This window comes from Choristoneura fumiferana, chromosome 4 (genome assembly GCF_025370935.1).
Source record: "Choristoneura fumiferana chromosome 4, NRCan_CFum_1, whole genome shotgun sequence".
NCBI lineage: Eukaryota > Metazoa > Arthropoda > Insecta > Lepidoptera > Tortricidae > Choristoneura > Choristoneura fumiferana.
In genome coordinates this window covers 15,518,136-15,546,063 of record NC_133475.1, presented here as the reverse complement: position 1 = coordinate 15,546,063, position 27,928 = coordinate 15,518,136, and the positions used below count along the sequence as shown (strand labels likewise).

At 37.3% G+C, this 27,928-nt stretch overlaps 1 protein-coding gene across 6 annotated transcripts in view; it reads right to left on the bottom strand.

Annotated features, from left to right (window-relative positions):
• Window positions 1-8,644: 8,644 nt before the first annotated feature.
• LOC141427563 (uncharacterized) overlaps window positions 8,645-27,928 on the bottom strand; it is a 271,369-nt gene continuing 252,085 nt past the window's right edge. For 5 of the 6 annotated variants that reach the window (XM_074087134.1, XM_074087135.1, XM_074087136.1 and 2 more), the window contains 2 exons: window positions 11,043-11,202; window positions 8,645-9,971 (listed from right to left, as the gene is read on the bottom strand). In XM_074087134.1, coding sequence (XP_073943235.1) covers window positions 9,807-9,971; window positions 11,043-11,202 — 325 coding nt within the window. In that variant the 3' untranslated portion in view covers window positions 8,645-9,806. Of the gene's footprint in view, window positions 9,972-11,042; window positions 11,203-16,030; window positions 16,418-27,928 lie in introns of those variants that run through there. The other variant, XM_074087139.1, reaches the window with a different exon arrangement.

The following is a 27,928-nucleotide window of genomic DNA, read 5'->3' as shown; positions in this document are numbered from 1 at the left end:
AGTTTTCGGTTACAAAATACGTCTCGATCGCGTTCGCGTTAAAATCTCAATTTGTATGGAAACACGAACAGCGCCTCTAGCGGAACGTTATCGATGTTCGTGTTTCCATAGAAATTGAGATTTAACGCGAACGCGATCGAGCCGTGTTTTGTAACCGAAAACTTACACTAAGGGTACAGATTAGTTAAGTTTATGTGCCTTTGTAAATTAGCTCCTGGCATTATACACAAAATTAATGCGATCAAAAGCTCGCGTGTCATTTTTTATCTGTCTTAATACTAACTTTGTATTTATAATTGAAATAGTTCAATAATGGTCGGACATAATCAAGTATTGCAGTTAAGTAGTATTGTCGGTTTCACTGTTTGTTGTTTTGTTTATTTTTGTAAAATGTATGCAGTCCTGATGGTCCCAAAGGAAGACCAGCGCCGTTCGCACGGCGGGATTATGCTGATTTAGGACCATTTCGTGACCGCGATACGTATTTTTTAGTTTTCTTCTGCTTTTTTCAATATTTTTTCCTTCTTTATTTTTATATAAAAGGTGGAAAACGAGCATGCGGGTCACCTGATGGGAAGCAATCACCGCCGCCCATAGACACTTGTCAACACGAGGGTCATCACAGGTACGTTGTTTTTCTTTCTATCAACCGAAACATAATGTACTAACTTACAACATATTATTATCGAAACGAAAGTCTTTTCCAGAACTATACATCTGCGGTCACTAAGCTCACTCCACTCGTTACGTGGCGTAGTGGCTTTATGTCCCACTGACCTGCTCATGAATTAGGTATAGCAACGTTAATTATACCCTACTTCAACGTTTACGCCAGATTTCTGCCCGACTTCAACACCTTTCAACATTTTTAGGGTTCCGGAGTAAAAATGGCAAAAACGGAACCCTTATAGTCTGTCTGCCTGTCTGTCCGTCCGCGACTTTGCTCAGGGACTATCAATGCTAGAAAGCTGTATTTTTGCAAGAATATGTATGTAAACTATGCCGACAAAATAGTGAAAAAAAAGAGTTTTTAGTGTACCTCCCATAGTCGGCGGGGGTGTTAATTTTTTCTCATCCAACCTTATAGTGTGGGGTATCGTTGGATAGGTATTATACGATTTTTTGATTCAGTGATTTGTTTGCAAAATATCCAACTTTAAAGTGCAAATTTAAAGTAAGGCCTACTATTCAATGGAGGAGTATATGCGTGATAGTTCTGCAACTTTTTAGACTTCATTTAGTTTACTGCATGACTGAATGTGCCTACCTACAAGACATTTATATTTGTATGCCCTCGGGCGCAGCATAGTGATACAAATCTATGATCAGTGTACCAACTATTTTAACCTATGTTTGACAAATAAATTATTTGTATTTGTAAATTTTAATTAAAATCGAGCGTCCCCCCCCCTCTAAAATCTAAACCGGTGGGTGTAAAAATTTGAAAAAAAATCAGGATGGTACTAAGTATATCAAACATTCAAGGAAAACTATAACGGCTACGTTTGCTTGAGAATTATTAGTAGTTTAAGAGTAAATAGCAGCCTAAGGTATAAAATATACCTTAACTTGGAAGATTCAGTACACAATACGAAATCCTGAGGAAAATATTACTTAATCGATTTTTTCGTAATGGCTACGGAACCCTATTTTGGGCGTGTCCGACACGCTCTTGGCTGGTTTTTAATTCATTCAGCATTTTACATGAAATATTTCTTTCGGTCATTTTAAGTGTAGGTAAATAGTTAGAAGTATTTACCTATATTTGTTATGCATCAAAGTAATATGTATTTACTTATCTTAAGATTTAATGGCTGGTTCAACATTAGTAAATGTTATAGCGACTTGGTACAACTTATACTAAAGCCGGGTCACTAGAAAGAAAAATTATGCAAGTTGCATTACATTGCGGCGCTCGATTGACCTCTTCAAACTCGTTAATTTTACGGCCTCGCAACTTGCACGATTTTTAACCGACTTCAAAAAAAGGAGGAGGTTATCGATTCGGTTGTTTTTTTATGTTTGTTACCTCAGTACTCCGTCATTTATGAACCGAATTGTTTTTTTTTTTGCGTTCGTCTAGGAATGTCTTCAATTAGGTCCCATAAGCACTAAATCAGGATTTGATGATTGGGAACTCTTGAAATTTTGTATGGACACCTATAGTAAATTGGATGTACATATTTAGTAGTCTCGTGTATTTGCTATTAAAAATCACCATGTTGAAGTTCAACTGATGAATAAGACCATGGTTGACCATCGGAATTACTACTTCACGGGTTGAATTTTAATTACTTTAACACAGTTTCTAAGCAATTTATGCTCCTCGTAATGCATATGGTACAAAGGGGGGTGAAGCACCAGGACTCCTCAATAATGAACGTCTCTAAATCGGAAAAAGCAATCTTTCGTAAAAGGTGACGAGCAGTTGATATTAAAATATTGTATTCTTAGATTATTTACACTTAAAAGCGTAAAAAAAAATTATAACGAAAAAAATTGAACCGACTACAAAAAACCATGACAATATTTTTTTACCAGTCATGTCGGTCGTTGCCTCAGCACGAGCCAGCAGGAGTAATTGAAGCCCAATATAAAGTGCGTAGGTGAGGTAGATGACTATAGGTCCACTCCTGCTGGCTCGTGCTAAGGCTCCGACCGACTTCAGACTGGTAGAAAATTATTTTCATGGTTTTTTGTAGTCAGTTAAATTTTTTGTTATACATTTTTCTTGCTAGTCTAAGCCCGGCTTTAGACCAGTGGCCGTATTATTGTCACGCTCTGACGTCCGTGACCGCATTCGTCATCTCTTTCTACCCCCATTCTACGCCGTGTGGCAGAACGAAATTTTTAAAACGATTGTGATTCCAAGTGAGTAAGACAATAGGGCCTCTGAGGACTTATTGTGTAATCTTACACCTTTACACTCATACACCCACTTTACGCCAACATTGTACACCTTTTGATAAAAAAGAAAGACAAATGCGATGGTGCCTGATGGTAATAAAGTTTGACATCACTGAAGAATTCCAAAAAACTTGCATATTATAACCAAACAAACTCAATTTGGCCACAACAATAAAGAAATACAATTCTCTAATAATAAGATAACATCCAATTTAACAAACGAAGGCGCAAAGCTATTAGTAGGACAGTTTTTCATATTCTTTGATTGTCGGCTTTTGGACCCTTGTTCGAGGGGCGGCTGGTGGTGACGATTGCGAGTTAAAACTGCGTATCATTGTTTGATATTCATTGCTTGTTCAAGTTGTTTAACTTTAACATGTCTTTACCCTTAGGACACAGATGAATAGAACGTGTTGATTAGTATAAATTTCTCCGTGGTATTTCTTACCTATGTTACAAAGCCTCATGCTAAACGTCATTGTATTAAGGCGGTTCTCACACTGCTCCGCGCATCGCAGCGGCGTGCGGTGCTGCGGTTTTTAGCTTTGTACAGTTTGTACTGCACAATCTTAATTATTTATAAAAATAAAAAATAAAATAAATATATGGGACACTTGACAGCAATTGACCTAATCCTAAACTAAGCAAAGCTATTACTATGGATACTTGGCAACGGATAAACACAAAAACCGCTTGGTGTAACACACGGCTCCGTCTCTCCGTGCGGAGGTGCAAAGCCCTACGGTGCGCACTCTCGGACTATGACTTTAGTGTCTGTAGTATGCCACATTGAGCGCCATAAAAATAAATAAATAACACAAGAAATAAATAAAATGCGGTTCGTCGTGCACCGCAGTGCCGCACGGAGGTGCGAAGCAAATCCGTACGGTGGTGCGTCGTTCCCGCACGCGATATCGTCGCTCCGCACGCCGCAGCGGGATGCGGCGCCAGTGTGAGTACCGGCTAACGGAGAAATTACTGCATGATTTATGACGTAATACGGACATACATTTTCTTCGTACATGCATCTCATCAAATAAGTTACAATATTAGAAAATGGCAGAGTACGAACTCTACTCGAGATTTAAGTCTTTGTCCAGAGGGTAAAGACACCACGTTGTATTCAGCGTGACTTCGAAGTTGAAAGCAGGAATTGATGCATATTATAATACGTATACGCGTTTTTAAAACGAAAATACAGTTTACAAATTATTTTGTTTGTTTACTTATTTAGATAGGTACTTTTTATTGCACAAAAAGGAAAGAAAAAAAATTTACACAAAAAACCTTAAAGTAGATACAAGCTTTACTTTAAGTGTAGGTACAGTCGACTGCAAAGAGATGTATACCCCCTAAAGTTACAAAAATACATAACCTTAACGTTTAGTTAATAAATTCGTTTATACATATTTCTGTAACTTTAGCTTATCCATCTCTTTGTAGTCGACTGTACAAGCAAAATTTGGCGCCTAAGGTTTTTGGAACACACTTAAAACGCGAATGTACCGTTCCTAGCAATATCGGCAATCTCAGGCGGATGGTATTTTATGATAATAATATTAATGTGAAGCCGTGGTGGCCTAGTGGTTTGACCTGTCGCCTCTCAAGCAGAGGGTCGTGGGTTCGAACTCCGGCTCGCACCTCTGAGTTTTTCGAAATTCATGTGCGGAACTACATCTGAAATTTACCACGAGCTTTGCGGTGAAGGAAAACATCGTCAGGAAACCTGCACAAACCTGCGAAGCGATTCAATGGTGCGTGCGAAGTTCCCAATCCGCACTGGGCCCGCGTGGGAACTATGGCCCAAGCCCTCTTGTTCTGAGAGGAGGCCTGTGCCCAGCAGTGGGACGTATATAGGCTGGGATGATGATGATATTAATGTCTAGTCCTCACAACTCGTAACCTTTTTTGCTCCAAAGATTACCATTTCCACAAGCGATAATCTGCCCGCCGTTGTTTACTTACGCTAATTAAAATTCTTCAAGTTATGTCGGTTATCCTAATTATTAATTACGCGTGCTAAAAGCCGCAATGTAACTCAATCCTACTTCACATTCCTACCAACCACCCAACCAACCCACGGTTTTCTAAATGGATTAGAACAATTTGTTAAAAGAAATTAGGCCGCGTCGTTTTAACGAATTACTTTTTGTAGAGACATCCATTCTGAAATGTTATGTTGACTCGGACGGAACATGTTTATTCATGACCGACATTTTGTTTCTCCGAGGAATTTTAATCGAATGCCGCGAAAAAGTAATAATTGACTTTGTAATTAGTTTGGTCCTCTCATTTTTGTACTTTTATGGGGTCTCGTAATTGATTTTAATTGGAAAATCTGAGGGGGCGTTTTAGGGGTGTTTTATTGTGCGAGCGGTGACGGTGTTTGTTTATTCGCACTTTATAGTTACGAGTACTTAAGTGTGTGTAAAATGCTTTTTTTGGCATGCATTATATTACATTAGTTAGTTAGTTATGTGCATTCATGCAGGTGTACTCGACTTCAATCTACTCGCCGATTAAGTAGCTTAAACGAAATTGGATAAAAGATGTTACAAAAGACTTATAGCAAGACACAAGGTATCTTGAATTGAATCTGGTATGTTTTAGCAGTTTACCTACCTACTTAACTTGACTGAGTACCTACCCCAATACATGTTTGTCTTCAAAACTTTGATTCAAGATAGTCAAGCCTTTAATGTGGTATTTTGTACATCAATATTTTTTTATGTATTTATGCTGAAATATTCCGGATGAGTTTAAAAACACCTTGTACAGTGAGCAGGAGAAGTGGATGAGCGGTTGGGATGCTCACAATGATCTACACACGACTCTACTGCCAAGGTCATAAGAGAGTGTTTAAGTAGATAATTTTGAGCACTACATTTGCTCGTCTACTTCTGCTGGTGACTGTGCAGTCGCGGAACGAAAGAAGTCATCTTGAAGTCAACTTTTGCTTCATAATATTGACAGAAGCTCACATATTACTTCGTTATAATATTACTTTGTATATCAAAGTATAACGGCCGGTCAAACTAAGTAACTAAAAGATTTTAGCTCAACTATTTATCATCATCATCATCCCAGCCTATATACGTCCCACTGCTGGGCGCAGGCCTCCCCTCAGAACAAGAGGGCTTACTTATAGTCAAAGAAAATTGATTCCACAAAATTTTAACCCTGTCGTCAAAAAGTTAAGCTTAATTTTCTATGCCACAGTCTGGCATATTACATTTACAGTTTAGAAAGGTAACTTGTGCTTCCAAATTACTTTTTCTTCTTAAATTTAAGAGCTATGATCCTGTCGGTGGAGTAATCGCCACTGCTGAAGTGCCAAATTAAAATAATTGAATACTTGTCAATAACGTTTTCGTGTCGCGACTGGATATTGCTCGGTTGATTTTTATAACTTTCTGAACTTCTTTTACCTACTTTGCAGTATAGAAAGTACCACGAGAGTTGAAGTGAATGATTACACACACAGCTACGTGAAGAACTGATCGCATAAAAGAAGAATGAATGAAATGAACGAGTGAATGTCAAAATCTCGCTGTCACTACATGACTGTTCTTGCGTGCGTACCTCAACCTGTTGGCACTACCTGTACTAACCTTCTATGATTTTTTTTACCAGTGTAGCAAGAAAAATCAACAAGTTAATTCAACAATCTTCCAACTACCACCGTGATAAAACCATTTCCTAAAGAAAAACATAACTCTACATCACAACTTTGTCGACCGAAGTAATTTTACGCTCCGTATACTCCCAAAGATTGAATACAAGTTCGATATTTCCTTCGAATCTCAAATGTCGAGTGCTATAAAACGAACATTATAGTCCGATGATCCGGTGAATGGTTTATGGTGCCCCATTGTTATTTACTTTGTTAGGGACATGTGACATGTCTACGCGATGTTTGAGACCGCTCATTCGAGATGATTTGGTTTAGAGATAATTAGATAGCTGCTTATGTATATCCTTCTTGTGCAGACTTATTTTGGGGACGTCGTCTAATGTCGACGCGATAGAAAAATGAGGGGGTTGTCAACTTCGAAAATACAGGGCTACACAAGCTCAGTAACTCAGTAACTTCAGCACCACACATCCCTTAAGGACGTTACGGAATAGGTAGATTAGGTTATATTTGTAACTAGTATTAGTGATTAGTATTAGTAGCCGGTGAAATTACTGGCACTTGAGGTATTCCATTTTAGGCCTGTAGGTTGGCAACGCATCTGCAATACCCCTGGTGTTGCAGATGTTTATGGGCGGTGGTGATCTCTTACCATCAGGAGACCCACTTGCTCGTTTTCCATCCAGTCGAAAAAAAATATATAGAGATCCTATTCCTGTGTACGATCTATGTAGGTATGTCACTTATCGACGGTGAAGTAACAATACCTCCTAACTGAATGATTTGTAACATGCAATATCTAATGATGATAAACAATAGGTACCTATCTAAGGATGCTAAGGTCCTCAATTATTGAGGACTAGATTAACCTCCTTAGTTGCATGTTCGAGATTTATCAGTTAGGAGGTCTTGGTACTTCACCGTCGTTATGTAATGCAATTACGTTTACAAAATATTACCTAAACACTGCCACAGATTAATGAAATAATGATCTTTCATTAGTAATAAAAAAAGTGAGGTGAACGACCTTCTAAAAGGTCAACAACAATTTTTACAAGAAAATAAGGTAAATATTTGGCTAAAACATGATACCAATTTTTTGCAGTTATCACAATAGAATCAGATTTTTTTAATGTTTGTGTTATCAATACAGAACTCAAAGGTTGTGTAATTACGTAGTAGCTAAATGTCACCCACAACACATTCTCCTGCAGAGCTATCCCGCTCGTAAGGTCCCGTTTTAGTGCCCTTACCTAACACCTCCTACCACCTAACACTGAAAATGATGGTTTGGATAACAATGACATCTACAGCAAATGGCCCGAACTAATATTTACACCTGCCAACGACAACACACCTGCCAACGACAACAGTGAGCGACTGTTAGTTGATAGTTACAGTACTAAAATATAGATGGCGCTTTGTAAGTACGTTTCGCTTGCATGCCTGGACTGGCCTGAACTACGCGTGCTTACTAAAGTAATCGGTAGATGGCGCGCTTGCCTGAGTTTCGTCGCACGCTGACTAGTCAACGCTTCTATGCTACAGGTACAGGTAGTAGTAGTATTATAGGTAGCTTGTAAATTATGTCGTAAATATATGTCAACAGAGTGCGCTTTTATCAATTTAAGAACTAAAAACAACCTAGTAAACCGCTACTAGAGGTCACTGTACTACGTACTATTTGTTATTATTATTTCAAAACAACGTCGATTTGTTTGTTTTGAGAATTTATTCGTGTCGTATCGTACACGGCATCGTTACGCATCCATGAATCATAACTTTTGAGCGATTATCTTAGCTTTATGTAACATACGAGTAAGCAGGTATTACGGCAATTATGGTAATAGGCTTGACCTCTGTCCGAGTCACCTAGGTATTGTCCAAGATTTCCTTCCTTTCTCGTTGCTTACTCATATCAGATACAATTTTTTAAGTTTAATGCTGACAAAGCTGAGCATTCTGTATAACGGAGTATTCGCGTTTTTGACTAAGCAAAGGAGTACCTTAACGGTCCTTCTTGTAACGGTTATGTTTATTTAAAAGGAATATTCAAGTTTATCAGCACTTTTTTGCAGGTCATGGGTGAAGGGAAACAAAATATTATCATGACGGATTTTTTTATTTTAATAATTCAATGAAAGGATTACACTTCAACATCTCACGCTGTTAGAATTCTGTTAGGTATAACATTGTGTCTTCTAATGCAAGATAACGAAATTAAATGGCTGAATTGTACCTAGTAGCTACAAACTTAACTCTCCACAATATCCGGCTCAATATGAGCTAAATACATTTTCGGCCCATGGTCCTTCCTACTTGTAATTGATCAGTATAAGGCAATTAAACACGATTTCACATCGCAAGTATTTTTATTCCTCTCTAGTTTATCACAGTAAGGACCGGACGAAAATTTGAAAATTATACTACAATAACATGCAAGTAACGTAACTTTTAACAAACTAGGTCATCTTGAGAAATATTGAAAAATATTTTATTTAAAAATGAATAATATCAGAAAATATGTTCAATTTGGAAAGTTTGTAATGTATAAGTCACGTTACGGTTCTGATTGTACCATAATAAGTTCAGTCTCGCGCACAACACACAATGAATGATAATAAAATACTGCGTCAATCTAATAGCTGTTCTTATATAGGCATTGCCTCACATGCATAGACATAAAGTACATACGTGTATAACATAGTTCCACAAACTATTTGATCGATGTTCACTACGAAAACGATCATGTCTACAATAAGTTAAATGAACTACAAAATGCCCTAATTAGTCAAAATTACATACGTTCAACAAATCGTTTATAGTTATCGTAATTATTGGATTTTCGTCACTATTATGCGCGACCGCATCTTCCTAAATCATTCATATCTTTAAATTAAACATTTAACTAAACTTCTTTATCTATCACTCAATCTTTCACAACATTCAGAATTCTGCAACGGAACAACATTCACAAACATCAGTGTTCTAATACTTATTAATACAAATTCTAAGCAATCACAATGTAGTGCTGATGAAAGTAATTTTATTAACATTGGTCATTAGAAATAATTGGTCAAAACGATATGTTCAAGAGACAAGGAGGCTGTCGAGCCGTGCAGATGTTCTTTTACAAAATTGATATTCGAGTAACGATATGCAACGTGAATTGACAACCATGTGGTTGAAGTCATTGCTTAAAAGTACAGCGTAGAAGTTCCCTGCTTCGGTGCTCTAGTTGCTAAAATAGTTGCTGTTAGCGCGGCTAATACACGTATATTTGCTTGAGCTGAGGTTTGAGCTCGGGCGGGATAGTGTACACTTCTTGTTCAGGTTTTTTCTTCACAAGCCGCTTCCAGCGACCGCCGATGTTCTTACGTAGGCTGCGGAAACTCGCTCGCTCGTTACCAAGAGGCTGCATCAAGTTGTCCTAGAACAAATGAAACGAACTGTCAGGCAATGTCTTTTTATACTGGGAAACATGTGGCGAGTTTGTTGACCTAAGGATCGGTGCCCGATTTAGCGGTTCCGTTACCGTCCCTGCTGCATTTGCTGCATTCGCACCGGTATTGAAACAACTTCCAGCCGTTACACAATGCTTGTTATTTTCGGACGCACTGTTGCCATCCGAGCAGGCGCTTCAAACAAGAAGGTCGTCCCGAACGTATTATTATTCGAAGCTTTTTTTGTGTCTGCCGTCTATTATTCGGAACCGGGCTCGGGATACAGTTGTTTTTTTTTTCGAAGTACGTTCCATCTGGATGGCATTTAAAGGTAGTGGCCTTAACGACTTTTTAAAATGTTCAATGTATTGAATTCTGCGACTAGGAAGCATTGCGAAGTAAACGTTGAGGCCACATGAGAACGAGCCTTGAATACGCTATTACAAAGACACATTAGCATTGTCTATTTCCTGATGCGGCAGTAGGTGTGTGGTATTTACTCTTTACACACGTTTAGCACACGTCAAACATTATCCAATACAATGACGGGAAGGTTTTGAACGGACCTCGAGACTCCAGCCAGTTATTAGAGCGTGGTATTGAGGTTAAATTGTTTGACGGTATTGCAATATTATTCAAAGTACCTATTCGTTTGCGCTAGCCTCGTCTGAACGTAGACAACTACAAAGAAAGAAGGTCGAAGTGTTACAACACGCTCGCCTTGTGCAGCTTTCTACTTCACAAGCGTGTCCCGACATTTAAATTTGTTTAGCGCTGTGTTGCACTACGTAGATATCGTGGTCGTGTTATTATAGCCAACTCTCTCTGCTGAGGAGCGTGGGTTAGACCAGTCACGATTTCTATCGTGTCAACGCAACGCCAAGCATACCTACCACTTTCCATCACTTTTAATCGTTGCCAAGGCGGTGACGGGAGTCGAGCAGTATCAGGAGCGCGAGGGCCATTAAAAAAAAATATTCAGGTCAAGTGTAACGGATGGAAAAGACTGGCAATTTATATGTGGGATGTTTTGGTTTGTTATTGTTGTGGATACTAACCTGATCATGGGGATAGACGTAAGGCGGGGGCAGCGGTGGTGGGAACTGCCACAGCGGCTGCTGGCGGAAGGCGAGCGGCTCCGGCGCGGGCGCCGGCGCCGCCTGCAACACCTCGGCGGGATGCACCGATGCAGAGTGCTCCTCCCGCTTCCTCAGCTTGCTGTGGACGATGCGAATCGCCATCATAGTACCGTTGTTGCCAACCATGGTACCAAATCCAAAGTAACCTTCCACGCAAGAACTATTCACACTGGTTTGTATGACGGGTAACAAGTTCCAGTCGGGCAGTCACAACATTGCTTCACAGTTTTCACTCACAGCCGTATCGCGCACCGAACGCGTAACTAATTACTAAATTAAATTAAATTATCACAAGTTTAGATTTAGTAGGGGGATGTTTAGCTATCACTGTTCGTAGGAACGTGCGGGTTACCGCGGTACGCGAGCTGAAGCTACGCGATGACTAGAATATTTCGTGAAGTGTGGCCGGCAGGTGCCTAGCAAAGCGCTCGCTCGTGCCAAACGACCTCTACGGAGTACTCCATGCGTCTGAGTTGAAGTGGTGGGGAGCGCTCGGCTTTTATAGCAGCGCGCGTGACGCGACGCCCCGCCGCCTGAGGTGGGGGGCTTTTTGTTTGACGATGTGGCTGGCCTTTTTCCGCGAAAACCTACGAACGGTTGGTGGCCCATCATGTTATCTTGATGGTATGGCTGTGACGCATCCACCAACCGTTGGTTTTTCGCATACGTTATATGTTTTGGAATATTTATTTGAACGCGATTTGATAGTAACATCGTGGCTGTGAGTTTATGCAAGCATTGTTTTTATCGACCGCCGTTGCATTGAAGGTTACTAAGAAGATGGTACGCCTTTGTAAACGTAAAACGTTAGGACAACAGAAAATAAAGAACAAAATCAAACAATAGAAATGGTTTAAAATAGGTATTACATCCATCATGTAACACTTGTTTTCCCACACAAACGTTATAGGTATTTAAATAAGAATAACACGATCTTATACAACTTTCCAAGATTACCATAGCACGTGTAACAACTTTTATATACCTTTAAGCAAGACTGCGTCAGGTAGTTACAACAATTACCTAATAAATACTGATTGGTTGTAAAAACTGATCTGTTCCCTGCAAATCCAATAAGATCGCTTTTAGCCAAGTTATAGGCGCTCTCAACATTAGCTTTAAGTAACGATCTTTACGCTTCAAAAGAGGGTTCAACCAACGGAGTTGCGCATTTCACCATTAGCCGAGTTCAAAGTCCACGGCATGGGAGCTCGAACCTATATAAATATGCATACTCCATCTATATACACTTCACGCACTGCTGAGCCTATAGTTAGTGTAAACGCAGCGATAGCTATTATTGCATCTCTTTCGACCGACCCTTCGAATGCGTGGAAGGGACAAGGAGATATGAATTTAGCGCTTTCGATTATAAAAGGCAAAGTAGGGCTGCAGGGCAAGGGAGAGCGGGAAGGTGCAATGCCCTTAGCCGCTCTAAGCCCAGCTCAGAGGGCTTTGACTCGAATAATTGCATATGGAACAAAAAACGCAGGTAGTGAGCCATTTGGTCGTTACCCTTGAGGCGTCTAGTGGGAACGACCGGGGCCATGGCAACTGATTAAAACACTGGCATCCTGTTTCTTTAACTACAAATTTTCTTTGCTAACTGTATTTGTTGAATAGCGTTCACAATTTTGTGAAAAATAACACGCAATGACATGCTGTGGAAATATGTCAGCAATTGTAGCTCTTTTCACACAAATGTAATCTCTGATAGCATCGACACTTTATCACTCGGCTTAAATCACATAGTTTTAACGATTTTCGCACACATAACATAAATATTTCTTTCTAATATTTAAAATTCTTGTGTCACAGTGTTTGTAACCAAACTCCTCCGAAACGGATTGACCAATTTTTATGTTTTTTTTTGTATTCTTAATAGGTATTCGGTTGGTCTGAGAATAAGACGTAAACTATTTTTTTTGTTCATACTTCTACGCGGACGGAGTCGCGGCCAACAGCTAGAAATTTATAAAAACTTCAGATTTCGTTTGACAATTTAATCACAAGCATGAAATGTTCTTAAAATAGATAACTACGTAACTCATTAAAATTATTAATAAACAATTATCAAACTTTGACAGACTTGCAAGAGCACAGAACGTAGGTAGTGGTTAAATATTAGGTACTAAGAATATACTTAGGTAAGATGTTTTATCTACAAAAACGAAAGGGATTTTCGATATATTCCTATGGTAAGCAACACAAATCAGTTAATACGATGCGAATGTATGTAGTTGACATTGAAACCTCAATGAAATAATACCTGTATTGGCATAATAACAGCATTTGTTTTGTCTGGTTGCTAAGCCAGTTACGCATAATTATAACGTGCTTCTTAAAATATCATTGAATCTATTAAGATCTTTTCTTTTAAAATGTTAATTTGAAACAATCAACACGAAACGCAACTCGAAGAATCGTTACGCGATCAATCAAAATGTAATAAAAGTAAGTTCGTACTTATCAAAAATTGTTACGAAATGTAACATTCAACGATGCTTTAATTAAAGAAAATATAATATTTCAGCTGCCTACGTTACTTCACTGAGTTATCTCGATACCTAATAAACTTTTTTTATTTTTTATAATGGTTGCAATTAAGATAATTTTCGAAGTTACCGTGCCATCGCCCCATTTTCTGACCCCTATTTGCGTCAATGGAAGGCTATCTAATTCATATACATGATCACATCACGCTGTTTAAGTTTGATTGTTATGTGAAGTCTAGCAGCTGACCTCAAGTCCCATGACAATAAAACATTGATTTATCAAACGGTCAAACATAAACAATCATGTTCTAGAAGTTACATCACGTAATTTATTCGGTTAGCAATAACAGTCTATACAAATTGATGAAATGCTTATTAACAGTGTTCAATTTCGATTGACGTCAAGCAATATCATCCAAGGGGTATGTTTTAATAAAGCCGGAGCAGTTGTAGAGCAGTTTCATGATGCTAGATTTAGATTAAAAGGATCCATTGTACTGGGTCGACCCAGATATCCAGCGAAGCTAATCTTATTGTACCTACTGTAAGTTTTTGTTTTTTAAGCCAGTATCAAGTAGGTATCGGGTGGTCTACCTGCTCTGAAGCTTTTTAGAACAGGTAGCAAAACAGGTAAATCTTCATACTGTAATATTTCGTAAAAAATATATCTCTCGATCATCTACCTCGACTCGAGTAGCAGAATCAACACGTGTCCTACCCACTTTAGCAATCTGTGCAACATCAACGTGATTCACGGTGGCTTCCGAGCCTACAGAATCGGTAGAAAAGAAAACCATTTGTTAGCAAGGCCCTGTTTATGAAATGGCTCGTCTGTGTTTACAAACCCATCGCCATGTCGGTTATATAAACTTCGGAAGAAAGTCTCGCACACACCTGTAACTGTACCACCTCCACACCTGCCGACCGTGTAGGTTAACGCGTTTCTTATAAATATAGACAGAAGGTTATCTTCTGCTCAACCTCCATTTGGAGTAACCTTAAGATAATGCTTTAAAGATAACTAATACTACCTACTACGTGTTACTACGTGTTACGTGATGTCTAGTGCTGATAGTCAATATTGGGCTTTACTTCCGCGTGTCAGCCTGCAATATTTCTTATACGCTTATTTATATTTAGAAACCATTGTTCAGTTTGCGGTAACAGTAGCTTATATACCGGTAAAAGGTTTTTAGCAAGGTTGACTCAGCTCATGTCTAATCGGTTTTAATTAGTTACTTTAAATATATATCGTTGAGTGGTTCTAGAGTCTCGGATATAGTTAAAATTCCTAGAATTATTGTGATTGGGAGGCGTTGTCCGACCGGCAACGACCTTGCCCGGTTTCGGTCACCGTCAAGTTTCCTGCTGGTACGTTAACTTTTTGCCCATCTGTTCAAGTTTCTGACTCATTCAGAATTAAATCTGTAAACGGCATGCTATAAAATTAAATCCGAACGCGGATACTTTTAAATGATTTTTACAATTCGTGTGGGTATTTGACAAGGAATCGTCAGAAAATATCAAGACTGCATTTTTGCCAATTGCGTGGATATGCCTTGACCGACGGGACGGCCTTGATGAGCATCAAATAATTGCAGACAATTTCACGACAGCGCTGCAATTGCTAAGTCGTGATATCAATATTTAAGTGTGAAACACAAAACAATATTTCTGACAACAGAATACGAATGCATTTACATTTATTTATTTTGTCAATTTCACTTCAAACAAAAAAAGAGTACAAAATACCAACCTAGTTGTGAAACTCAAACAAAAGAGTAACAGATAATCTCAAAGAATAACCATTTCAAGACAACAATGGAAAACTTTCTCTCTGGCAAAAAAGTTTCCTGAGTGCGACTAATAAATGAATTCTATGTAGCTAAGTAAGTATTTAATGCTGATGAAGGTAAGTTAACAATGTAACTAATAGATTTGGTGACTTAATTAAAACTACCATATTTATTGTTAAAATTAGCTCGACGTTTCGACCACATTGCAACGGTCGTGGTCACAATTTGAGTTGATTAAATCCCGGAATATATTAGTTATGAGTGCAAATCACGAAAGTTTAAAATATTAAGTTATAGGTAGAGTCATTCGCGATGACGCGTGCCGTGGTTCTTATTACAATGGATGGCACTAGGTTTAACAATGTATTTCAAAACTTATTAAAACTCATACAAGTGTGTGTATGTGTGTGTAGGCATCAAAACAAATTTCCTTATAAATAAACTTTAAGTTATAGTAGGTGACATGGACTTTAATCTATTTGATAATATGTTTGGTACGCCTGTGTAACGATCGAGTAGCTACACTTTATTATAGTGCCAATTAAATAGCAGTTACATTAGCCGAAATAAGTTGATATAATAAGCATCGTACCATAAGCAGAACGATGAGAATTACCCGCGCTCGAAGGGGTTGTTCCTGTCCCTTCCGCAGAGGCAGACGATGGTCTTGTCGGTGGACAGGACGATCAGGGAGTTGTGCTCCAGGATCACGCCGACCTCGCAATTTTCCTCTTTACACTTCATCGCCTCCACGGCGATTGTAGCGAAGAGCATCGAAAATCGAGCAGTTTGACACAGGCACTACACACGAGCGGCACGGATATTCGGCAACTGGCGACGGCTGCGGCACCGCGCCAACGAATTGGCGCAGCTCAGACAGCCGCCTCCGCGAGTTTTCAATACACACGTACGACCCAACGTTGATTATTTGACTGCCGGAGCGACGGTCGCGGTGCCGCCGCCTCGCGCAGCGGTGGGTGGCGACTGAACACGCACCTCTCCCGTTAACTCATTGCTATGTTATGGGGACTCGACCCCGCAGTGCGGAAGCCCCCTTTAATCAACATTACGGTATTCCTCTAAACACCTTTCGTTCACTGAACATCTATCACCGACATGGTTGAATATAAAAGTGCAATTCAACAATGACCGTTGCAATGTATTCTTTAGTAACTCTAGTCATGCCGAATCGAGATTATGGATAAGAAGTCACAAATGAATTAAGAACATTCGACACTTCACAAAAATTAACGAAATGGCACATCACAAATGTACAAGCAGAACTAATTAACTCATTGTCTGTTCAGGTGGGAACGTCTTGCAAATTGAATCTCTCAAAAGACGGCTTTGTTATACACTCGACGAGGCTTAACTGAAAACAGTCTGAACGTCAACGGATGTCAGTCCGAACGTGCTGCATTCATACATAGCAAATAGCTGTGTCTGGAGACAATCGAACAATCATGTATATGTAACACGGTTGGATATTATTAACACCATAATATCTGCATCGGTATCCATATATGGTTATGTATTATAAGAAGTTTAAAACTGTACCTAATTGTCGTTACTGGCTCCAAAGATATTCAATCAGCTCCGTTGATTCCCGGCGTTGAAATCTAACGAACAATATCAGTCGATGATGCATTGACGTCATAGTTTACATAGCTTTGCCATTATGCAACTAGTAAAGCTATAGTTACTCTATTATCGGCAGATTAGATAAACTCGGGACTACATTATGGCCACAATAATTCCATGTCCTGAAAGTGGACGATTAATAATAAATAACAGGAACACTAATACGATAACGAGAATTGATAGGTACAAAGTGCAACGACATCAGCATTATATTATACATCGTTATTAAATCGTAAAATCATAAATTTTATTGCAGCACAACAAATTATACTCGTTGTTAAAGACAAAATATTCACGAAGAAAGAAGGCAAATCAGACGAGATTTCAACACTAGCCTATCAACATGTAATCGATGCCATACCTCTTGAAGTACACTAAGTCGAATTCAATAAATTTAATGCCAAACTACCTTTAACGGTGAAGTTTTGAAATTCCCACAAAAGACAATTATGTATGTTTAATTATATCTCTCACTCGCACATTACGAGTGTCATGCTAATCAAAGTCCCTTGTGCCATGAAGAATCGCAAACCGTGGGAACTACAGGCGGGCCTGTCATGGCCCACCGATGTCCACAATGGCTGACCTTAATGCTATTAGTACCACCCATGAGACGTTATTGCAAACAAACACCTCACATCATTGATCGATGGATGAATAATGGCTATGTCATACCATAATTGTTATGGTTGAAAATTTAAACAATTTCTAGTGCTTTCAAAATGGTCATTCAGCGATCTGCAGGTTGTTTTTATCATAAATTAATCAGTACAACTTGAATTATTCAAACCAGTACCAACTTTCTACCTCAGCCCAGCGCACGCAAAGTCAATACTGGTTCCATATTTAACCCAAGTAGTTACTTATAAAACGTATTTAATGTTTTTTTTAACCTTGTCATGTCGAAAATTGCGGCTAAATTACCAACATTTTGTTCTTTCATTCGTTTTTGTTCTTAGTTTTTATACATCCCGCAATTTTGTTGTTTGGTAAGCAGCGCGACATTAAGATAATGCAGTGGATTCCGTTGATTTTGCCAGAGGAATATTTTGCGTCTGATTTTAACGTTGGACTGTGTCCCAGTACAAAGTTCGAGTTAAAATAAGGACGTGGTGGATGCGAATCAACCGACGACAGACTATGGACAGACAGTAAACAATACCCAAACGCGTAGTTTATTTAACCACACTAACTATCCAGTGTTCACGATATCACAGATGGTACTCTTCACTTTATCCCCTAAAAATATGACACAAAAAGGATAAAACGCTATCTAAATAATAATTTATTTGCTGATTGAGCCAGGAAAATCCAAGTATTAATGCGCATTTTGATAGTGATTGATTTATAAATCACTATTTAATTTTATATACTTATATTCAGATACCAGTTGTATCGCCGTTTTAACGAATGACACAATCATTTATATTTCTCTAAATATTTTACTTTTGACCTAAGAACTTGCTTACCACAATGTGAGTAATATTTTTTTTCATGAAATATTCTCAAGTAAGTCAAACCGGTTCACTATCAATTGGTGTAATTTATTCATAACGTTAATCATTGGTGTGATTTAATGATGTACTGTACCTACATTGAAAAATCCTGTCATAAACGTTGCAAATGTGATATCCTTATCTACACACGCGGTAGCGTGTCAAGCCAAGTTCAAGCTACAGAACTGGCGAGCAGTACCGTGTGTACCGTGTGTGTGTGTGTTGGCCCATTTATTGAGACTTGTGAGATACACATGTGCTCTAAATTTCATAAACACACCTTAAACGGTCATTTCAACGGTCGGTCAAAATCGACATTTTTATCACTGACTCACCTATAGATCAAAATTCTTACCCAGTTCCAGATGACCTAGAAAGTTCAAATTTGCCATCCATGATAGGTAATTGGGTGAATACAAAGGAATATATATCAGAAACTAGTAAGTTTTTATCATTTTATTATAATTTTTAAATTAAATTATTTATGTACAAAAAGTAATGATATCCCATCAAAACATAAATGTGAAATGGGGGCCAAGTTCAATATTATAATATATGCCATTTATCAACAAGCGTGGATAAACATTTATTAAGTTTATTTAGGAACTGTGTACTATTGAATAATGTTTTTCCGTCGTAGTTTGTCGGATAACTACGAACTTTTCCGACAAAATACGATGGCCAAACATTATTCACTACATATCCGTACGTTAGCCTTATCAGTTAAATAGAATTAAGATTTAGCACAGAAACTAAAATTAATCAAGAACGGTTTCCTTTGCTATCAGTCGTAAACCTAGATCGCAAGGTAAGTAATAAGTAAGTAATACTACGAGCTTTATTACACTAACGTTATCGCTCCATAATAATAGGGTCAACATAGTAAACATATACTTTACGTACTTGAGGATTTAGAATACAGAAGTTATAACGACGAAGTTACTTATAAAATCTATGAATTATTAATAGTTTCCCTATTAGTTATGATCATCATTTTTTCTTAATGTACTGTACAACAAGGTTTTTTTAGTTGCCTTCCTTAATGTTATTATTAATTTATTATTCATCTCACCACCAATAAAAGAATAATAAGTGACAAAATGATCCGCGGCAGTCTTTTAATTTATCTGGTAATTAATACAGACATTTGAGGATAGTTTTAAGTAAGAAATCATCTTGATTATGTAAAGTTTAAATTTTGAACACTAAATCTGTGCGGCTTCAATTGAAGATGGACATAGGTAATAATCTTTTATTGATGCAGAGGACTAACTTCACTACTAAAATTACCACAACTACCAAATTACACATTCTTGTGCCGGAAAAATGATAAAATACGGGAATGAAAGTGACCCAAAAGTATTTAAAAAACCGTGCCAAAAACATAGCACAGATACAAAAAACGCCGTTAGCGCAGTAAAATCACGTAGGTAAACGAAATGAAACAAGTCTTTTTTAAAACACCTTGAGCGTTAAAATGCCGACCGACGATTTGCGAATTTAAAAACAAACGGTTTACTAAAATACACGGAGCCGGAGGTTATTGTCTATTGTATGCTTCAGGAAAGCATTGAGTTGGTGATTATTATGTAATATTAGTTTTTTATGAAAAGAAAAAGAAACTTAATGGTAAAATATTAGAAAGAGAAGCAAAAACAAAGAAAAAAAAAATTAACCCAAAAGGATAAAGCAGGGTTTTATGAATGTGAGCGGATAAAAAATATATCTGCACGATACGCCAAGTATTTGGCATAGTACCAGTAATAGTATTGGCAACAGTTAAGTTAAAAAGCAGCTCGACAAATTAGCGAAGTATAAATCGGAAATGCACGGATGAATGCTAATAGTTATAATTTGACAAATAAATAAAAACTTACAAAAGTTGAACTCCCAGGTAATTTTGTCCAAAGCGAGAAAGTTTTTCAAAACTACTTATAAATTATGTATTATGTTCCAGTGAAAAAAAATAATTAAAAAACTGTTTGTTTATTAGCCTACTTTACCTACTAAATATCATTCAGACTGACTCTTTGCTCAATCATATTTTGTACTTTAACCAGTAATTAAACAGAAAATTCATTATTATGGAAAATTTTATTGTGACAAATATACCTAATATTGTGCGTTAGTAAAATAATCTAGTAAACGAACTTCATTATATTTTTAACTACGTATGAGGGAATAGCCGGACTTAACGAGATTCCCGTTTCACACGTTCCACTAAATTAACCTTGTCCTTCATTAAAATATTTGCCAGAACAATTAATTCGCCGGGCAAATGATCATATCCCATCGAGGAAATAACAATTAGCTTAATGTTAGGGAATTAAAACTAACGAAATCCGGTTCAAATCAACTAACTCCGGTTTCGCCATCTAGGGCTTCGTTTATTTCCTCGTATGACTTCTAATTGGTTACAAGGGCTGTGTGCCCAATATTTATTGCATTATTGTTTTCGTTTAAGGTGACCCCATGCTTAACCTCAATATTTAGTTAGGCATCTGTTGGTACACACGAAAATTTTGATTGGTGTTGAAAGGACTTGTAGCTTATAATTATGCTAACGGTGTGCTCACGTGCCCGCACTGTGTGAGGATCTTCTCTAAGAAGATTGGCTACGTAAGCCATTTGCGAGCGCATGAGTGACACCGACGGAGTTAAAGCTGTTGCCATGGCCGAAATCGGCCGGATCAGATCATCATCATCATTGTAGCTGCTGGTTATTTAAACTAGTACCCACCAATTTAACTAGAAAACTGCAAATAAAATTATTCCCAAATCAAGAGAACTAGACCTTCAATTTGTCTGAAAACAAGCATAAGTGCGGAAATTTGTAAATGTGTAAAAATATCTTTCTTGTTTAATTTAATAGAGTATTATCGTTACAGTTTTATTAGGTATCTGCGGTTAATTTTGTTGGTAGCAGGCTATAAAGAAAGTCATAAAGTTTAGCAGAACAATTGTTACTAACCAAAATGTGCGGGAACACATTTTAACATGTTTTTAACACCCCCTGGAAAAATTGCACTTATTCATATTCATAATAATTCATTCAAATTCATGCTTATTACATTATTAGATGGTAGTTTTACAAGATATAGGTATGTACATGACACCCAGTAGGGTGTAGAATGTCAATCTATAAGTACTTAGCTTATACTTAGCTGATTGTTGCAACTATTTTAGTAAGTAAGTATAATTTAGCCAACATTTACGAGTGCACAAGTAATTTGAGAACAATATGACCTAACTTTCTCTCATGACAACGCGTTTAAAACATTAGCATAAAAAAATGCGAACGTATACTTACATTTTCGTCAACACTTTCTTCAAATAACGCCCAATAACAGTTACAACATTTAAAGTAGGCATTATTTTGCAGAGAAAACTGTAGTCAAATAGGCCACACCTAAATCGACTAATAATACGAAAGCTAATTCGTTTCGAAAACGACTTTCGACCCGCACGCGTTGGATAAGATTTTATCGGACAAAACTACCCTACAAAAGTTTTTCAATTTGTATGCGGGGAAAAATGTTTCCGAACGTAATTAATGGGGTCCCTAGACGGTCAAAATTGATTGAAAAGCATCATTCAAATTGAAAACCCGTTTACCAAATAATGAAATCAGACCATGTTGGTTGAGATTTCGGGATTTCATATGAGTACATCCCCGTCCCGCGGGAATAGTGGAATAAAAAGCAAGCCGATATTTGGCTACCGAGCTTAATTATTTTTTTACAATATTCATCTAGTCGCTTTGCCGTTAAAAGGTAACAAACGCACTATTCACAACTTTCGCATTTAAGTAAGTACTTATTTAGTTTCAGTTTGTCTTTCTTTAAGTATTCGGATGTATATGCAAAACTCTGCTACGAAAATACAGTAGTAGATAGTATAATATTAGGTAATAGCAATAAAAATAAGAATAAGAATGGTAACAATGGAATAGATGGTAGTTTAAAAGATAAATTAAAATGTTATGCCGCTGTTTTCTTATCTTGTTTCCAGCCAAAATAACAGGACTGAAACGACAAGTTTACATTAAAAATAAGTATCCAATTTGTGATAAAAAAGTAATAAGTAACAAGTAAATATCTACAAGACTTCTTTTTCTTTATTAGCTGTAGTTGTCATTCAGTGAACTTGGATGTTTCTTGTACTAATTAGGATTATCAGTTATTCGCAATTGTACGGTAATATAACAAGAATGTCAAATATATTTAACAATTACGTTCTTCCATGTTGGGTATGGTACGAGGTGTGATGTCCTACTACATACCGAAAGCCCTATGGTTAGTTTGCTTTGGTGATTATACCCGGATTTTACTCAACTTGTCATGGAAGTTAAATATATACACACACTTGTTAAAATGAACAACTTGTAAAGGTTCTAATTCCCTTGCACTTTTATCATAGTTCCATGAACTTGTACGTTGATGCAAATTTTGTTTACAAATAAAATTATTATTGTATCACGGAGATAACCGATTTATTTCTTATCAATCAACAAAAACAACATACTGGCTAGAACTGGTGTGTGAAAGATAAAAGTTGCAATCTCGTCAATGATTACGTTATTATTAATTTGTAAGGCTGTCTTATAAATTAAGGGCCGTCACATGCACATCACACACAACTTTTATTTTGATTCTGAAGGCACAGGCCACCATGCGAAATTCCGATCAGAGAAAAGTTTGAACGGAAAACTACTGTGTGTGTTAGGTATTTGTATTGATTTAATGCGTTTGAAATCCCGAATCGAATTCTGATACGAAATCCCGAGTGTATGTGGCGGCCCTAAGATCCTGTTTTCATTAATCAAGTAATATTGGTCCATTAGCGATACATTGCGGAGTCACAACCCTAACGAGTTACATGAGATCGAATGAGCACTGCAATGTCAAGCTACTGGAATAATTTTGCTGGAATAATTTAAACAGGGCCTAACCGATGATGCAAATAATGAAACGGTTTTCATGAACCTTTCCAGATAGTGATTTTTGCTCGTTTATATTACGCTATACCTTGTAGGTTACTTAAAAATAACTGGCCAAGTGCGAGTTGGACTCGCACACCAAGGATTCCGTACTTATAAATTCGTATGAAGCAAAACGTACGCAAAATGTTATTTTTAATTTGTCCGTCTACAATAATTTTTTACTGACATAGACAGATAGACATAAAAAACAGCCTTTTCTTATTGGTTGTGCTATAAGAGCTACCAAAATTTCCAACCAAATTTCAAGTTTCTCTAACAACTGATAAATCTATAATAAATAAATGAAGGTTTTGATTAACAGGTCATTCGTTCATTGGTGGACGTGTTACGCTACGTGATCCTATATAAGTGTTCCGTTTTTACCAGCTGATGTACGGAACCCTAAAAATATAAAATTTACGATCCAGCACGCTAGTTCATACCGTTTTCTAAGAAACGGTATGCTGACTGCTGTAATCATTAAAAACTTCGAACGAAGTTTTCAATTAACTAAGCACTTTAATAGTCTCATCAACCAAGTGCGTCCTCAATTGATATTGTGTGCTTCTAGCCATTCATTGCGTGACGAACTGGTGTCTCACAGCACCATGATTAGTCACAGCCAGCAATGTAACGCAACACGAACGATTGTGTTAGTCATTCTTTTTCTGTAGTGATCCATGTATAGATGTTTTAGGAAAGCCTTGAAGTGGCAAAGCACTTTAGATGATTTGACCGCTCTATTGCCTTGAGCTAATGATCAGTCTGAAGTCATACTTGTGTGCCGCGATGAAGACGTCTGTGTGCGTGTCAGTGTATATGTTACGTCACCAAACCGTCGCCAAGCGCGTAGTGATAGAACGGTATTAAACTCCTAGGCAAGGCAGCAACAATTCAGTTGATTTTAAAGGATCATAGTCTAACAGTTTTTAAGTTTTGAATACATATTTACTTTGGTAATAATAATTTAATTTTGAGCTAAATGTGCAATTCATTATAAACTACATATTTTATTTTAAGTGACCAATAAAAAAGCTAGGTAAAGGTTTTAAAAAGCTTTGAAAAACCGGCCAAGCGTTAGAGCGTGCCGGACACGCCCAAAACAGGGTTCCGTAGCTGTTACGAAAAAAATAAGTAATAGTTTTCTAGAGATTTCGTGTTTTGTACGGAATATTCCTAGTTTAGGTATATTTTATACCTTAGGCTGCTATTTACTCTTAAACTACTAATAATTCTCAAGAAAACTTAACCCTTATAGTTTTCCTTGTAAGTTTGATATACTTCCTACTATCCTAAATTTTTTTTAAATTTTCGACCCACTGGTTTAGATTTTAGAGGGCGCTCGATTTTTAATGAAAATTTGCACTTTAAAGTTGAATATTTTGTAAACGAATCACTGAATCGAAAAATGGTTTTAGCAACCCCCTAATGGTTTTAAAAGACCTATCCCACATTACAAGGTTGGATGAGTAAAAAAATTACCCCCACTTTACGCCTATGGGAGGTACTGTAAAAAAAATTTTTTTGAATTTTGTACCATTTTGTCGCATAGCTTACATATATATTCGTGCAAAATTACACTTTTCTAGCATTGATAGTCCAGTCCCTGAGCAAAGCCGCGGACGGACAGACAGACATACAGACAATCAGACATACAGACAGACATGGCGAAACTATAAGGGTTCCGTTTTTGCCATTTTGGCTACGGAATCCTAAAAAGAGAACTTGGGGTAACAAAATTGACCTACGTACGTATTACTACGTATTGGACCAGGCATTGTTGAAGGGAAGAGTTCTCGAAAGATCTTTTGGATCTACGGTCGATGACGGTAAGAGCTGGCCCAAGATGGCAAGGTGTAAGGGTCTGATATTGGAGACCAAGATACACTTAGAGTCAATACCCAGCTAATAAGTAAATGTGATCGTGGGTAATGTTAGATAGCCCTGAATAAAAGTATTTCTACATCTAGGCCTTCAAGAAAACCACTTCTCACTGCACTCTATATAACCTCAATTCAATCTAGACCGTTCAATCTAAACTTAGATACGTACAAGTAAAAGGTTTTATTTAGCCTGATGTCATTTACGTAACAGGCAGTTATGCTAGCCGCGATATTACGAATAAGTTACCGTTTATCCCCAGCGGCTATTTACTACGTTAGATCATGGGTATCTTGAAATCACTTCTGTACAGTATTTGATGTACTTATACATTTTTCAAAACTTATTGACGTTAAGACATTTAGAGAAACATTTATATTTTCCAATATTCATACGCTTTCACCACATAAACCAAATAAGCACAAAAACAACAGTCATACTCGGGTAAATTTTCAGTATCTGCTATTATTAAATGAGCGATGTATGAATAATTGGCTGAACCTCTAAGGTTATTTGCTAAGGTATTTTGCTTACCAATGAAACTTTTTATATTGTTTCTAATACTTACTACGTTTAAATTACTGCTGACTACAAATCTAAAGTGATTGCGGAACCATTCATATCGGACTTTGAACACTTGTCTATAAAAAAAACTCGTATTTACTAAAATTTATTCCGTTTAAATCGATCGTTACAAATAATTTAATATGACATGACATATCTACAACCGGTTATGCCGATGTATTAATTTTGGCTTCGACGTGACATTATGCATATCGACGTCTGCCGTTTGACATGTTTGATAAACTATGAAATTGTTCCAATGAAACGATTGCTCAAGGTCCGGAGATACGACAGCTTAAGAAATAGAGAGTTTCATTTCAATTTGATTGCTTGTCGTTGAAACGCTGTTTCCGGTTTTAGTAGAAATCGCTGAGTGAAATTTATCGAGAGCAGAGACTAACCGTGGGACTAGCAAGCTAGTTTTTGTCTCAGTCATAAAGCATATAGCCCTTTGTAATCAGTCGGTGAGTGCAAAAGAGACATTATGCTTTATGTCTGCGATGAACGCCTGCGTGCGTACAGTCACCAGCATTAATATCTACCACAGCGGAACGTGTAAAAATATCTGACACGTCCTTCCGGCCCTAGAAATAGAGTCGTATCAGATATTTATGCACGCTTATTGTGTCAGATATTGGTGCCGGTGACTGTACAAAAATTCCATACATAATATAGCACTTCCCCAAATGCTATGTTACTCAAAAAATTTAATGTAATCTGTGACTGCTTATGTTATCTTATCTTAATTTTAGGAGTTCTTAAGACTACACTTCGACCCACTAAGATTTTTCGTGTGGTAAATACACTTAGTCCATTGCTTTTACCGCTTCATCCTTATATAACCTGGCGCAGTGCCTTGTTGTCTTTTTGTAGTGTTTTTGTAGTGTCTTGGTCTTTTGGAAGTGCAAAATTCGGAAACAGTCAAATGCTGCGTTCAATTGTTTAGTGTTTATATTTATTTAATGCTTATTGTACACTAACACGATAATAACCAGAAACAGTTTGTCTACAAGTGATTTAGTACCGGTTATTAGAAGTTAGAATAAGAATGGTGTAAACTCGATTATTCTGGCTAAATACGTATCATATAAGGGTAGGAAAACAGGGGATAGTTAATTGTTCACTCTCTGATTGTTAGGATGTATGACCACGCATAACTTTTTACAGAGTAGTCCGATTTTGATAAAAAAAAATATTGGATAGGGTATACTTCGAAATTAGGTCTATATAAATTTGAAAAAAATATCTTACCCTAATGGTGGGAAAAAATTATAAAATAAAAACTTTTTAACAAAACAATTAAACCGCCGAAAAAACTGAAAAGCAAAAAATAATAAATTTTTATTTAACCTTAATCTAGGTACCAGTTTGAAGTCGGTGCCTCAGCACGAGCCAGAAGGGGTTAACCTATAGTCGTCTACCAGATGGGCTTCTATCACTCCTCGTGCTGAGACACCGACTTCAAACTGGTACCTAGATTATGGTTAAATAAAAAAGGTTTATTATTTTTTGCTTTTACAACTCAATAACTCTTTATTGCACACCAACACATAGCAGTTCAGCAGCAGTAGCAGCAGGGTAGCAGTTTTCAGTTTTTTCGGCTGTTTAATTTTTTTGGTTAATTGTTGTTAAAATGTATCGTTGTCATATCAAGCTCAGTAATGTCAAAAGTATGGTAAAGTCTCCAAATAAACACTAAGTTTACGTACCTACCACGAAAATATGCAATTTCTCTATCTATTTTAACAGTACCAAAAAAAAATTCCCGGTGTGTTTAGTCTGAACCGTCATTAGTTGATTTGAAACCAAACATTCACTTGCAATCTATCTAGCTCTGGTAATGAAATAATGTTTTGACAGTTAAGAATGAAAACAATTACAGAATTCCTGTCAAAATGCCAAGAGTTACTATCAATGCGCAGGTGAACGTTTTTAGAGATGCGAACACACT